Source organism: Neopsephotus bourkii, unplaced genomic scaffold (assembly GCF_033783945.1).
Source record: "Neopsephotus bourkii isolate Nb327-2 ecotype Australia unplaced genomic scaffold, CSIRO-AGI_Nbou_v1 NB_845, whole genome shotgun sequence".
In the NCBI taxonomy this organism is placed as follows: domain Eukaryota; kingdom Metazoa; phylum Chordata; class Aves; order Psittaciformes; family Psittacidae; genus Neopsephotus; species Neopsephotus bourkii.
Genome location: NW_026901341.1, coordinates 161,067 through 176,726, shown reverse-complemented (window position 1 = coordinate 176,726; position 15,660 = coordinate 161,067). Strand labels below are relative to the sequence as shown.

Here is a 15,660-nt window from a genome sequence, read left to right as displayed (position 1 = left end):
CAGCTCTCATTGGCCGCCCCTTTCCCTTCCGAGGGAGTTTCACCCCGCCCACTCGCTCTTGTCCTCTGCGTGTTCTGCTCCACCTCCAAGATGTACTTACGCATGCGCACTGGCCCTCTCCTTGGTGCGGAAGCGCACGAGTGGCGGCAATGGAGGACGGGTTGAGTGTGGTCTCGCGTATTCGTGAGGGGGATTGCGCTGTCCTGAAGCGGGACGATGTCTTCAAAGCGGTACCCGTGTTGCGGCGGAGGTGAGGGGTGTTCGGTGCTGCTTGTCGTCTCCCCCTTGGCCGAGGCTCGCTCGCTCCCCTCCCCCCCACCCTTGAGGCGGCTCCAATGGTCGCCTACCTGAGGGAAGGGGGGGGGGTCCCTGTGCTGCTGTTGTGACCCACAGAGCCTTGCTATGCAGTGAGGAATAACGGCCTCACTGCGCTGAGGTGACAGGCAGCGTGAAAGGTGTCAGTGCTGCCTCAGTTCCTGTGAGGAAAGACAGTCCCGAAAATCACCTGGCTGCGTTTCTTATATAAGTTTGGAAGTTATTTAACCTGTTCTTGTGTTTTCATTGTTAAACGGGTGCCGATTGAAGAGGAGGAAAGGTGCGGCAGTCTGAAAAGCGTGTCTCCATCATATTTCTCTCATTGGGGCATATAATATCTGCAAGATGCAACATTGCCTTCTTAAATACCGATTGGCTTCAGTGTTCTCATCGGTGTTAGGAAGATGCTAGGTGTCAGGTCTGTATAGTTACTGGCTTGTAGGAGATGATATGAAAGGTTTCCTGTTTCTTTTTCCTAGGCCAACTGGCATAGCAAGAAGCACCTGCACCCCAGCAGGAAATACTGTAATCAGTGGACACAGCCTGGGCTCTTCCCATTGCAGCAGACAATTTTATAAACCAGTGTTGTAGAAGTCAGTGTTGGGTAATGTGGCCAGACATCTGATTCAGTAGCGTGGAGCTTTAAAGGTACTATGCTTGAATGAGACTGGTTTAAAAATGACATAGCTCAGACCTAGGGATTTGGGAGTACTGGTTATTGACAGTCTTAATGTTCACCAGTAGAATCTGGCACCGGAATCAGGTAGTTACTCTGTTAGCATGCAGAGCTCTGCCAGGATCTGCTCATTGGGTCCCTCTTCACTTTTTGTTTAAAACCCTTGCTGTAAAATAAAGAATAAAAAGTCAGAGAGTAAATATTGCCATTTAAATGACAGTTTAAATGACAAAGGAAATTAAATTACTTTTGCATTGATTTTTCCCTTTTTATAATCTGATGTGGGTCAGCCCAGTTGAGTAACATATGACAATAGCTGTGGTTGGATGTTCTGTTTTGAATGGTCATCAAAATAAGATTTGAGTACATGCATGCAATTTTTTTTGTATGTCTAAATTCTTTTCCGTAATTTCAAGTTTTTATGAACTTTTATTGTTCTTTTAAGATCTGGTTGGCAGGGATTAATAGATTCTGTGAGCAAGTATGTTAATTTTGTATGAAAAGAATTTTGTAATGTCTGACAGAACTATCTTCTTATGCTTTATTTAAGTTCTGGATTGTACTTGGAGATTTAAGTAATATCATATGCAAAGAATATGCATGAATTGCATTCTTCAGCCAGTACAAAACTGGAAATAACAAAGAACACAACCTTTTTGCTTAGCTTCAGAATTAGTAATGAGTCTAATCAGCAAAATAAGAGCTCTTAATGATAAATTTTGATTCAAATGTGAGTGTGGCATATACACTGGTACCTGTTTCATTTGAGAACATTGGTATTTCCCTGGTCAGCAAGAAAACCTTTGTAGGTCAGGCTGAAAGTTAAAGGTTTTGTGAGTCTTGTTTTGTGTGAAGGAGAAAGAATGCAAGCCTCCTTTAGTGCAATCAAAATGAAAGTGAAAAAAATGAAAAAAAAATTTTGTGTTAAACATTTCTGCTGTCTTCTTCATAGTCTTTTGGCAAATGTTATTTCAAAGGAGCTTGTAAAATACAGGCTCATCCTCATCAAGGGGAATGGCTTTAAACTGAAAAAGGGTAGATTTAGGTTAGCTATTAGGAGGAAATTCTTTACTACAAGGGTGGTGAGACACTGGCACAGGTTGCCCAGAGAAGCCGTGGCTGCCCCATCCCTGGCAGTGTTCAGGGCCAGATTGGATGGGACTTGGAGCAACATGGTCTAGTGGAAGGTGTCCCTGCCCATGGCAGGGGTTGGAACTGAATGAGCTTTAAAGGTCCCTTCCAACCCAAACCATTCTGTGTCCTTTTTGCACTATTCTGCATGACCTAGCATAGGTTTAATATACTTCAGATTTATTTCATTCCTTGCCTTATTCTGATGTTCTCTGTCACAAATGGTACTCTGTAATTCAAGTGATATATACTTATTTTAGCTGTCATTAATGAATTTTTTTGAACTGGGGAAAACAAAAAATCTTCTTACTGTACGCTCAACTGAAGTTCTTTGTTCTTTCCTGACCAGTTTCAGTTAAATGTGGTTTTGTGGTTAATTTCACTTTTTATGCTAGTCCTCCTGGTTTTCTTCAAGGATATAGATAAAAATGGCATGTGTGAAGCTGTAATTTAGTTTCGACTGTTGTGGGTTTCAAACATGATAAAAAATAATGCTTTTAATATCATCAACTTTTTTATTATTTCAGAAAAATTATCTTTGAGAAGCAGTGGTTCTACCTGGATAATGCCATTGGTCATGTTTATGGAACTACATTCGAAGTAACCGGTGGAGGAAACCTCCAGCCAAAGCAAGAGGCAGAAGAGACTAACAAAGGTATTGCAAAGGATTGACTGATGTTTGGAAAAAAAAATGAATTCCAGTTAATTTGTTTCTTTGATAATACCAAAGGTGATGGAAAAGCTTTGTATTAATCATTGGTTAACTTAACATTACTTAACGTTTTTTCTGTCATAAAAGTGCATGGTTTTGTCTTGATCTGTTGTTTCACTAGTCTCATAACAAATAAGCTTTTTAATATGGGATAATATTTGGGCCTTACTTTGGGTGAATATATATACATTAAGATGTGTTCTACATATTACATTTCACTGATTGCTTAGGCAATACTTTGCAAGGCCATGAAGCATGTGGGTTTAATCCTGAGAAGTCTGCTTTCTGTGAAACTAAAATAATGTTTTTCCAACTTAAAGATATTTAGAGGGAGATTTTACAAATCTATATCCTTTTCCTTTAGAAACAAAAGAAGCAGGTACAGATAATCGTAACATAGTTGACGATGGAAAGTCTCAAAAACTGACTCATGATGACATAAAGGCTTTGAAGGACAAGGGTATTAAAGGACAGGTAAAAATAAGGTTTTGGTGTCATTTCTGTGCTACCTTGATGGTTATATTTTAGCATATGAAATAGGCTATTTTTATTGGTGCATAGACTTCAGTGCTTTTTCTTTGTTCTGCTGCTCAAGTCATTGGTTTCCCTAAAGATGTGGTTTTACAAAAATGCAAAGGCTATTTTGAGAGAAAACTTCATGTAAGGTTAGCAGTTCTGTCAATAGTAAATTACGGTTTTGTATGGCATCAGAAGTCATAACAAGGCAAAAATATTAAAACCTTTAAAGAAAGACAGTTCACATAATCACCTTTCAGTTTTGTTTGTTCATAAGGTTAAAATCAGTGTTTCTATATTACAGACCTATTAATTATGCAATAATTAATCAAAGGTGTAGGAAAGGATTATAGATTAATACCAAAGTGGTAACAAAGAACACTATGTAACCTATATACTATCAGCATGCCTCTAGGCAGTACCTACCAAACACATGATGCCAAAACACGTGTTTTATCTGCATCTCAAAAGCAAAGAATATTCTTAAGAGATCTGTTCTGTTAGAAAAGGGTTTGATTTTTACCCTGCAGTTTGTCAAAAAGAAGTGAGGCCATATTAAATGTTAATAAACCACTGCAGCTAGTTCTGTTGCACACATATTATGAGCCAAAATTCTCTATTGTCTTTGGTTTACCCTTTCAAATAAAAATAAGAAATTGCTCATGCTTACATCAAGTTCATCTCCTTTTTGCATCTTGCTGTTTTCTGCTGCTCTTCAGAGCAGCTGTTCTGCTTTTGCCTGCTTAATAATGGATGGCTCCAAGCAGTTTAAATTGGTATTTCGTCCGTTTCCATGATTGTGCTGCTATTTGTGTTACCTCCTTGAGAGGAATGTACTAATCAGTCTGATAGCTTTGATGTTTTTCATTCAATCTCATTATCTGTGGCAGAAGATCACTCTGGTCTTTTTGTATGTCCTCAGCATGCCTGTGCCATATACCTACCATACTTTTATTGTAGGTTATTAAAAAATCCTAGTTTGTTAACTCTGATTTCTGAACTGCAGCTGAATATTCATTTTAGACTGTTGTATGTGGGATGCTGGACAGGGACCCTTCATCTCAGGGACGGTAGTGATAGGACAAGTGGTAATGGGTTTAAACTTAAACAGGGGAAGTTCAGGGTAGATATAAGGAAGAAATTCCTTACTGTGAGGCACTGGAACAAGTTGTCCAAAGAAGCAGTAAATGCTCCAACCCTGGCAATGCCTAAGGCCAGGTTGAATAGAGCTTTGGGCAATGTGGTCGAGTATGAGGTGTCCCTGTCCATGGCAGGGGCGTTGGAGCTAGATGATCTTAAGGTCCTTTCCAACCCAAAGCATTCTATGATTCTATGATATGAACAATGACAGATATTACTCTCCCATAAATGACTGAAAAATCTGAACTCATGTTTGTAAATGGCATGTCTCTATGATGCAGGCTCATTTTAGAGATGACTGTTACTTGAAATAAAGCAACCTCAATGTTCATGGGGCCCATCACTTCCCAAATCCTTCCCAGGTGCTGAGGGATAGTTATTAGGATGAAGACATGAAGTGGCATGTACTCCCAGAGCATTCTGTAGTGCTGTCAGGGCATTGTGTAGTGCTGCAGCTTCCTTTTGGCTTTTGCTTGCTCTAGAGAAATACTCCTCAGTTTCCTCACAGTAAATTTAACAAAAAAACCCCAACAAAACAACACAGGTATTCCATTTAACTTTTTCTGAGAATAAGGCAAAAAAGGGAAGATAAGTTGTCTCATGCCATTAATAATACCTTTTAAGTATTTGAAGGACTTTTAAGAACTAATGGCTTGAAAAGCAGCAATAGCAAGTATGTGCACCACTGCATTTTGGAGCAGGTTCTTAAAGTGCAGTAGGAGATGCGATGTCCACATTGAAAATAATACTTTTTGTCATTCTCCCCCTGCCAATTCCTGTGAGGCTAAGTTATACTATTGTTCTTGTTTCATAGAAATTTACGGTTTTAGCAGTTAAACTACTTTGATCACAACAACCAAAACAGCACTCTGCAGCATTTATTCTTGTATTACAGGCAGGGAGACAAATCCATTTTTTTTGCTGGAGGACTTAGTGATCCCTCCAGCTGTAAGCCAAAAATATGAGGAGGAGTTTGATTTGGCAAAGAGAAAAGATGAGAACAAGGAGAGCAGGAAACAAAAACTGGAATTCTGAGAAAACCTGGGAGATAGACAAGGAAGAAGTCAGGGGAGTATTGTAGGAAATAGTAAATGCTGAGTTTGACATTGTGCAAGGAGTTGGTACATGAGTCCAGCACAATCTGTGATGCAGACAAAGTGGTATAAGGAAAATGTCTGCAAAGTAGTCAGACTATAGGGGAAGAACTAGGACAACATGGAAAAAAAAGATACCCTCAAAGATAGAGATGCTGAAGTCAGACAGAGAGACCCAACGAGGGAGTTGGATTAAAGTAAATGTTACATATGACATCAGGTTCCTTATTTTGTTTTGTTGTTGTATTTTGTCTGTATAGCTCGACACAGGACTTGGGGTACTGTTGTGCAATCCAGTTATTATGGGGAATGTTAGACTAACAGTGTATGTCAGTTATACTGTAATAACTGACAATAATCATAACTGACTCATTCAAAATACAGGATAATAAAAAGTAACTAATCACTTGGGAGAAAGCAGGGTAGTCTCATTCACATTCAGCATCGGATAGGAATATTTAGGTACTGAGGCTTCACAGTAAGGGTTAAAGTAATGAGTTGCTGATGCCAAAAGGAACAATCATGGTTTTAATTCATTTTGGGGCAGTATGAGTCTGACCTCTCTCATGAGTTAGTTCTGGCACCTACCAGACTCCTTCCCCACAAAATGCCCTATTTCCAGGATAGAAATTTTCAATTGCACATTTTCATGCTGGCATTATGTAGCTACAGAACACCAAGAGACAAAAGCAGATGATTAAATTACTGCACTTGTCATGTTGAATAATAGGAATTTACTTCACAGTTAATGTCAGTAGAAATTAATGGTATACATGTCTCTACTAGAAGAAAATATTTTCAGTGTTTGTTTAAAAAATTACTCTATATAAAATGAATGAGAAATACCAGCTATAATAAAAAGAAATTGTCTCTTCCAAGGAAATAGTTCAACAATTAATAGAAAACAGTACAACGTTCAGAGACAAAACAGAATTTGCTCAAGATAAATACATAAAGAAGAAGAAAAAAAAGTAAGTGAATTTCAAAGTGTAGAAAATATGTAGTAGTTCTCCAATTTGCAGAACTTAGAATAAGACTTGCTGTGTGTTTCTTACAGATATGAGGCACTTATTACAATTGTGAAACCATCTACTCGCATTCTTTCAACTATGTATTATGCAAGGGAACCTGGAAAAATTAAGTAAGTTTTTATTTTGTTTCTTTTTTCAAATTATAACAAATTATAATTTATAAAAAAAAAATCTGTTATAATTTTTTAAGAAATTATAACAAAGATATTTTTATATTCTTTCAAAATACTTGTATTATTCAGGAGTATATAATACATATCTTTTTCCCTATTAATGGAAAGTAAATTAAAAATGGGATCTAGAAAATGAATCAATATGCTGTTGCAGCAAAGATGAAGACTTTTGCACAGACAAAGCTTTCACCATTTCCCTACCACCACCATCTTGCTAATTATCTATGGAGGCAGAGGCTCTCCACATGTTCAGAGCTATTTCTTACCTGGTTTTGGTCACTGGCATATCACCTCTTGTTTTCTAGCTCAGTAATAAAAATAACAAGCCACCTACCAGAAGCATGAATTTTTGTTTTTAATGTGTTAGAAATTCAAAACCTTCTTCAGTCAGAAGTCTTTCTAGAATTTAAAAACATGTGGTTAACATTAGGGATGGGGGGTGACAACAACAGAGATCTAGCAGTGTTTGGTTTTTCACTTACCTAAATTAAATGGTGCACTGTCACAGACATTGTTTGAAGTGAACTTGTTGTTTTTAAAGTAGTAAGAGTCGATCTAAGATGCTGAGACTTAAAACCCCCAAATTTATGTTACTTAAGGCTTCCCAAATCTTTTTCCTTCTCCTTCCCCCATCTCCATCAGTTAGCTTTACTTATCTACTAAGATTAGTTGTCATTTCCTTGGCCATCAGTGAGTCTCTTTAGTGCATGTTCTGTGGCCAGTAGAGTTTGGTTTTGGTCCTGGACTGCAGGTGGTGCATCTTGCTGCAGCACAGATAAACATCACAAAGGACACCTCACTGGATTAGGAAATACATCCAAATACCATTTGTTCTTTACAAAACTGACCTATCAGAGAAAACAAAGTTTAAAAAATATTTTGTCTTACTGACACAGCAGATGTCCACTTCAGTATGTGCGCCCTACTTCACATCCTACTTTTGCCATTCCCTGCTAATTCCTTGTTGGCTGTGATTGTAGTCCTTTTTTATTAACAGATGGTTAATTTTAAGTGCCCACATGGTGACTCTGAAGACCACTGATGCTATTCCTGAAAATCTTTCTGTAATCCAGCTTTTTTTGACAGGCTCCTGAGCTAATACACAGTATTTCTAACTCTTAAGAAAACTAACTTGATATTGCTAAACCTCCCTGTCTTCCAGCCACCTGCGGTATGACACCTTGGCTCAGATGTTGACTTTAGGAAACATCCGTGCTGGCAACAAGATGATTGTAATGGAAACATGTGCGGGCCTTGTGCTGGGTGCAGTGATGGAGCGAATGGGAGGTGAGGAACATGATAGCTTAAGTAACGTATGGACTGAGGGCTTACTTGAAACTTAAGAAATGCATATGTATGTGGTACGTCTAAAAGGCAGTACTTCAAAATGCATTCTCAGTTTTTAAAATGACTTTCAGTGTCTCCACTATTCAAAGAGATACGTGGTTTTCCATTGGAGACAGTTGTATTTTGCATATTACAATTTGATTTATTTTACACCATTTAAAAAAAGAATAGGAAATCTAAAGTTGGTATCACTCTATGTAGGTCTGTTCTAGTCTCTGTCTTAGCATAATAATATTATGTACAGAAAAGGCTGTAAGGAGCTTGTATGCTGATTGTTCCCAGGCACTTGGGAAGTCCAGGAAGGTCAGTGGCAGAAAACAGGAATAGTAACACTGGAATTCAGACAGCCCACAACACTGGAAATGTCATCATTCCTCTTGTTCACTGCACCAGAGGTTTAATGTATGCAAAATGTGCGTTTTAAAAACTAAGTCAAACTTATCCTAGAATGTGCTCAAGAAAATGTCATATGACTTTTATGTTTCAAATTTAGTTAAGTAATTTAATTACAAATCAGTCAAAGACACTAGAGAGAGGTCACAGTTATATTCCAGAAGCCTAGAAAGGTAGGAAGTGCTATCTGGTGTTGTGCACCCAGATGTCCTGACTGTTGGCTGAGGAGCTCACTGGCAGCTGTACTGTAATTTGGTTTCTGTTTCAGCAACTTTTGGCCATATGGATACTTTCTGAAGTATATTAAATAAGATGCCATTTCAGTCTATTGAAAAGCTCTTTTTAGTATGTTTAAACATCTGACGTCTCTTCCTTTAGCATCTGGATGTTGAAGAAATTCTTTGCCTATTAATACTGCTTAAACTAGCCTTTATTTTTTTCTCAAAACCACTCCATAGTTTACAAGTAACAAATACTATATCAAATGTCTTTTAATTCTTAATTAGCTTTTCTAACAATTTGTCACTACTTACATGTTCTGTGCTGATCCTAAATACATGCAAAATCTTTGAGTTACCTTGTCCTTTTGACTTTTCGTAACTTGTCCTTCCAATAAAGATCTTCTACCTTGAGGCATGCTTCAGCATCTTTAACGTAATGAAGGTTAGATTAAACCCAGGCGATTTACTTATCTATTTCTAAATGAACAGTTAATTTTAGCATTTTAGAAATTTTAAGTAATTTAAGAAATTCTGGCTTTCCAAAGTGTTTTTGATTTTCTTATTCTTGTAGGCTATGGATCCATTATTCAAATGTATCCCGGAGGGGGACCTGTTAGAGCTGCTACCAGTTGTTTTGGATTTCCAAAAGTCTTTTTTGATAACCTTCATGAATTCCCTCTCAGCAAAGTGGATAGTCTGCTCTCTGGGACATTTTCTACAGAGACTCTGCCTTCAGAACCCGAAGATAATGCACTAGCAGAAGAAGAAAGCAATGGATTGACTGATGAGAAGCAGGCTTCCCTGCAGGAAACAGAAGAGGAATCTACTACTGAAGCAGCTATGGAGATCAACCAAACAGAAGAGCAAGAAACAATGGACATTAATGCTGAAGATGTAGAACATAAAGAGAACAAAGAAAAAGAAAATAAGGAAAATGTAAGAATATTTATCGTGGCTACTGAAGTTTTACAATGTCTATGTACTTTTACAATGATATCTGAATCAGACATGCTGAAATACAGCCTGATAGGTATCAAAATGGAACTCTGGAAGTTGTCTTTTGTCTTACATTAAGCCATCTAAGATGAAAAAAATAGTTACCAGTTAAAGTGCAAACTTACTTGTTTTGTTGTTCAAAGGTTCGGGAAAAGCAAAGAAAACAGTGGGAGAGAAGGAAAAAGCTGTTAGAAACCGCTGCTTTGTTGAGAGAGAAGAATGCTGATGGGTGAGTGTAGTCAGAAACATGTTTGAAAACACACCTACAGGAAATGATTTCCTTTGAAACAAATCAAAGCTTTGCTTTAAAAATACCCCAATGTATCTCTTTATATTTACAAGCAAGTAGTCAACGCACATGTGTCTTGGGTCTGGTTTGGTTCTTACATGGTTGAGGTTTTTTTTCTGTTACCTAAATAGCTTGAAGTTTCATGATCTAACAGTCATGGTTTCCTCACTAACTACGAGTAAACATTTAAAAAGAAATAAATCTCTTCCATCCAAAGAGAAACAGGATTCAGGAGGAATTTCATACAAAATGATTGCCAATTAAAATAATTCCAGGATTCTGATTGGCAAAGTAGAACCTGAGGGTTTAAGTTTATTGAATTGGATCCAAGTTTGTTGGTTCGGGGTTGGTTGGTTGTTTTTAGAAACTCATTTCTTTCTTACACAGGAGAAAACACATAACTTCATTTTAATGCTTTAGCCAGGATCGATTGTTCCCAAGGAGCAATTTAAAATAAAGATTTAATATCAGAAGTTTAAAACAAATATAATAAATATATTCCTAAAAATAAATGTGGGAATATATAAAAATATTAAACATGTATTCCCATAGTAGTGTAAGAGCATTTGATGGTTTTAACTTGTGCCTTGAAGCTGAAGTGATTTGAGTTAATCAAGTAAAGTTGATTTAATTAATAACATTCATTTTCCTATCTTAATAATACTGGCTCACTGGGAATAAAGCAGTTCTGCTTGGGTAAATTTTAATACACATTTATTGGTTATCTTTAAATGCTTGTGTATAACTTTGTATTATGATGAAATATTTTAACTTGTGCTCATTCATATCTAGCATATTTAAGTGGTAGAATTACTATAAAAAGGCAGAGACAGGGCATTCTGTGTTCCCCAAAGCAATCAAATGGTACAGGAGGTTTATAGAAAGTCCTGCACATCTGTTTGGCAGCAGGAGTACCACTGGCCATTGCAGTGGGTGACCATGGTGCTGGTCTAAACCACAACATCAAGCTGTCTAAATAGCACTAGGGTTTTACCCTAGCTGGTTTTACCACTGTCTCCTGCAGCCATCATTATAATTAATGTCTGTGTGTGGTCTGGCAAAGTGGAAACTAATACATGAGTTGATACTTCCTATAGTGTAAAATAGTATTTTTGATTGTCGATTAAGTTTGAATGTAAGGAAGTCTATTTAGTATTTGTCTCTTTTTCAGTTGTTTGCTGTAACAAATTACCTTCTTGAAGGGAGGAGTGATTTCTTGCTTTAGGAAGTCTTCAGCATGATGAGGGGAAGAGAAGTTTATGGTTGCCTGAAGGCACTGTCACAGATGGCTCAGTCAGGATCACCTTTCTTTAGTCATCTGCCTTTTATAGCTCACCATTTGTTTAGATCAAGAACTGCAGGAAACATACTGCTAAGCCAGGAAAAATTGGCCTAGAATAAAGAAATGCTTCAAACTAACGACCTGGTGCATGAGTAGAAGCAGGCAGGGAAGTTAGGGGTTTGTTTTGCAAGAGAAACAGGGAAAGGATAGGTAAAAAAAGCCAGAGGTGGGGAGAAAGATTAGGATTTATTGTCAGAGTAAAGAAGAACTGGGCATAAGGTAAAGACTGGCACCAGCTTTAGGAGAATTGATTCTTGAGGTCCTGGATTTAACAGTATTTACTACTTAATGTAGAAGATAAAAATTTTATTTAAATTGTATCTTCTGTGCTGTTACGTGCTAAAACATTGCTTGTACTATACTGATTTGTTCAATTCCATTTTTATGAGAGTTGAAGTCTGTCATAGGTCTTGGGGGGGGGGAAAGGAAGACATTAGGGATTTGGTATTCTTTCAAAGACGACTTCTTTAAGACAGACTATTTTTCTGATACTACAGAAGTGGAAATTTGTTAATAGACACCTCATTGTTCAGAATTAGACCTTATCCTTCTCCCTGCCCTTCTGTGCCCTTCCTCTCTCCTCATCCTCCCCTCTCACCCATTACATTAATTTTGTGGCTTGCCAGACCACCTGCTAACAACAATATGTGCTGCCATATGAGGGAACAGAATTTCATTTTTACAGTCTCTCTCATCTCTCACTTACCTTCCTGATGTCTGGCAGAGCTCCTGGCAGCATCAGTGCAGCATTCATGCAGCATTCCAAGCCTCCTGAGACTCAGTTTGGAGTATTTCTCTTTATGACCTGCTTGGTTAATTGCTGAGCACAAATGTTTTGAAGTCTGGATTTGAAGTAAATGGCTCGCAAGGCCACGATGGGCAGAAAACCAAAATGGAAACCACTGGAAGAGTTGTCTCCCCTCTCTGTTGTGTTCAGAAAATTGAACATCCATTTATACCTCCCTTTTGATAGGAAGTTTAACAGTGTCTCCAGTGCTTCATGCTCCCCAGGAGAACAAATGTAAATGGATGAATCTTCTCGTAGAGTATCTGTATACCGGAGAAGTAGTTTCATTAGCCAAATCTTTCTGCATCAGAACAACTTACTGATTTACTCATCCAAGTCTAGTTTAGCAGTGATTTTCGTGATTAAAACTCTCCATTAGTCTGTAGAGAATCTTAACTATCTGTTACACTACGTTATTGAAATGTGAGAATGGAGAATAAAATATGAAACCTTTAAAGGAAAACCTAAGTTGGCAAGGACGTAATTTCTTTTTAAAAGATTTTTAGTCATATCTATTAAGGAATTGTTTTACAGAATAACTTTTACATAAAACTGTATTTAATGAAGATGATCCAGTCTATAAAGAATCACACAGAGGTTCCATTCTAAGCGACAATTACCAGTCACAAAATGTAAACTCTATTTGGAGGGTAGGCTTAGAGAAAGCAGCATGCAAATTCTTGGGTCGGAAGAATTAGTGTGCAGCTCAACACAGCTGAACTGAGTGCTCCTGTGGTGCCTTTAATATACTGCACTTTAGGGAGCAAGTGTTTTATCCTCTTAATTATGCAAGTAGGAAATCGTGATCTGTTCTTTTATTTGGGGAGTTGTTGGAGCCATGCAAACATGCTGATGAGCAACATTTAAGCTATAATTGATTGCTGTACTAAGTAGGAGAAAATGACACTTGATGAATAGGCTACAGAAGCAGAAGACTAATGTGCATGAAATTTCTTTTGCAGCTTAATTGTAGCCAGCAAGTTTCATCCCACTCCTTTACTGCTTGCTTTACTGGAATTTGTTGCTCCTTCAAGGCCTTTTGTTGTCTACTGCCAGTATAAAGAGGTAAACCATGTTTGTTACTTCAGTGGTTATAGCTAAAGTAAAGTTTGGGACTGTTCTGCTCTAACCTACTATTTTCTCTTTAAGCCGTTATTAGAATGTTACACAAAGCTGAGGGAAAGAGGCGGTGTTATTAACCTAAAGGTGTCTGAAACCTGGCTACGGAACTACCAGGTAAGGAGTACAGTGAGTGGCTGTTAAGAGAGGGTAAAATGCCTCCACAATGAAAAATACCAGTTCGTCTAACTTTGTTTGAATTAGATGTTTGCACACGTGGAGTAGTACCATCTCAACAATGAAAAAGCAGAAGCATGTCTGATTTCTGATCAGCTCACCACCTCTGGAGAGGTTCTTTTATCTTCCTGACTTTCTCCTTGCCTATAGATTTCTGGAGTTCATGAGGAATTAACTATCTGGGGGATGACTTAATTCAAGGCTAGCCACGATTACTGACTGTTGATCAGGCAGCCAGACTGGGAACAACGAGGAGACTCGTAGATGAAGATGTCCACACAAGTTAGGCTTGGTGAGGGTGACTGTGTCCAGGCGCAGGTAGGAACAACACACTACAGTGTCCTGGACACAGGTAAATGAGCATAGACCTGTGATGGCAGTCACAGCAATGAGGAAGCATAACTGAAGAGAAAGCATTTACAGAAAAGTACAGTGTAGATGAAAGTGATGGTTCATTGCCATGCCTTACCTGAAGAGTAGCTACTTAAAGATGATGGTGACAGAACTGGAAATTACTGTACTACTCAATGCTGTTAGATCAGCTGTGGCTTCCTGCAGAGTACACCAGTTCTGAACACATTACAGGGACTTTCATGGATCCCAAACCTTGGCTTTACAGCTTTGCTGGAAAGGCAATAAGTAGTAACCAGCAAAGCTCGTAATCTCATGTATTTCTGTGGTTCCTGGTATCAAATACTTGGCCCTTTAAAGACAAAATATGTTTTCCAAAGGGCTGTTGTTGTGATGGCTGGAAAAAAAATGACATCTTGCACTGTAAGTTTAAAATACACAATTTGATGTGCACCTACAGAGTGAGTTCTTGCAGATGCTTGTTTTCTTGTTTATTTTGGGTTTTATGTTTTTAAAGGTCTTACCAGATCGAAGCCATCCAAAACTGACAATGAGCGGAGGTGGAGGGTACCTTCTGTCTGGTATAACTGTTGTCTTGGATAAGGGCAAATGTGATTCCAGTAACTTAGAAGCACTGAAGATGGAAGAGCCATCATCTAAAAGATGCAAAGTTCAAGACCTCCACTGTTAACGTTTGAAGAATTGATTTGTTTTTTAGATCTCGGGAGTCTTAACTGTTAGTAAAATAACAAATACACATTCTGTGCACTTGACAGCACAGGAATTGTACCTGCCATACATCTGTCAGCAAAAAGCAGCAGAACTGCCTGGTAGGGAGGACTGGCTCACTTTTTACCAGCATACACAATCAGAATGAGAAGAAAAACCCCTTGGAAGCAAACATCACAGTGACTTCAAAAGAGAAGATCAAGAGAAGCTCAAGTATCGGTGAAAGCATTCTGTTTGTTTGGTGCCAAAAGTGGACATGATGAAGTAGTTTTTAAAAGGTTGAATTCCAAATCACCACATGGACCTTTGCTTTCCATCTTCTGAGAACAGGATCAAGATGACACATTGTAGGTAGTGATCTGCTCCCCCTTGGGACACAGAACCTGAACGTGTTCAGCAATTTAAGAGGGGGAATCAACAGCAAAAATCAGTTTTCTTTCCAAAGGAACAGTAAAAAGAGAATACTGATGCCAGAACTTTACAGCATAACACCATTTTCCTAAATAAGTACAGAACAGAGTGCATGTTCAGAAATTAAAATACCAGCTATTTAAACAGAATGTCTCTGTTAGCATTGCCTGTCATTTTCCTGGGAGTTGTGATACGGTTTTACACCACTATGTGTGTGTATAGGTATTTATTCTCCTGGCTTATTTCATGTGTAGCCTCTTTTTAATTATGTGGTTTTTTCACTTTGTCATTTCAATTAAACCACAGGATGCTTTTCCTAAGGAGCTTTATTTTAATTTTCTTACTTTTCCCTCTTTTGGGAAATAGAGTTCTGGCAGAGGCTTTAGGAGGGGAGCACCCTTGATAGCTGCACACCCTGGAACCTCCTGTTGGGGAGCTTTAGGCTGTGGAGCGAACAAACTTGGGCATTCTTGCACTTGCTCATTAGGGGCAGTCTGGATCTCTGGGGTCAGGTAACCAGACTTCATAAAGCTGTAAAATTCTCTAATGAGAGCAGCATTGTTGAAATGCAAGTTATGATTGAAATGTGGGAGCCTTTATTGTTTTACAAGTTAGTAATAATACAAAATTGAGAGAGAGTGCATCCTGCAAGATTTTAATATATTAAGTTGAAAATAATGTAGGTAATAAAAAGTGTATTGAAGACACAC

The 15,660-nt window shown here is 38.1% G+C and overlaps 1 protein-coding gene across 3 annotated transcripts; it reads left to right on the top strand.

Annotated features, from left to right (window-relative positions):
- Positions 1–88: 88 nt before the first annotated feature.
- On the top strand, positions 89–15,270 carry TRMT6 (tRNA methyltransferase 6 non-catalytic subunit). Of its 3 annotated transcripts, none has more exons than XM_061356166.1 (11): positions 89–250; positions 2,650–2,777; positions 3,199–3,308; positions 6,464–6,555; positions 6,642–6,725; positions 7,951–8,075; positions 9,321–9,685; positions 9,889–9,974; positions 13,126–13,228; positions 13,313–13,399; positions 14,328–15,270. In XM_061356166.1, the coding sequence occupies exons 1-11, from the start codon at positions 150–152 to the stop codon at positions 14,499–14,501; spliced, it is 1,455 nt and encodes a 484-aa protein (XP_061212150.1). In that variant the 5' UTR covers positions 89–149; the 3' UTR covers positions 14,502–15,270. The 3 variants fall into 3 exon arrangements, with proteins under 3 accessions (XP_061212150.1, XP_061212152.1, XP_061212153.1); XM_061356168.1 differs by lacking the exon at positions 3,199–3,308 and adding an exon at positions 795–963 and having other exon boundaries at positions 118–250; XM_061356169.1 differs by lacking the exons at positions 3,199–3,308; positions 6,464–6,555 and adding an exon at positions 795–963 and having other exon boundaries at positions 118–250.
- The last annotated feature ends 390 nt before the right edge of the window (positions 15,271–15,660 follow it).

Excerpts from the sequence above, each read along its gene's own strand:
- TRMT6 (XM_061356166.1), top strand. The coding sequence starts at position 150 with ATGGAGGACGGGTTGAGTGTGGTCTCGCGTATTCGTGAGGGGGATTGC. Across the intron at positions 2,778-3,198 it reads GGCAGAAGAGACTAACAAAG|AAACAAAAGAAGCAGGTACA; the intron begins GTATTGCAAAGG and ends CTTTTCCTTTAG. Across the intron at positions 6,556-6,641 it reads ATAAAGAAGAAGAAAAAAAA|ATATGAGGCACTTATTACAA; the intron begins GTAAGTGAATTT and ends TGTTTCTTACAG.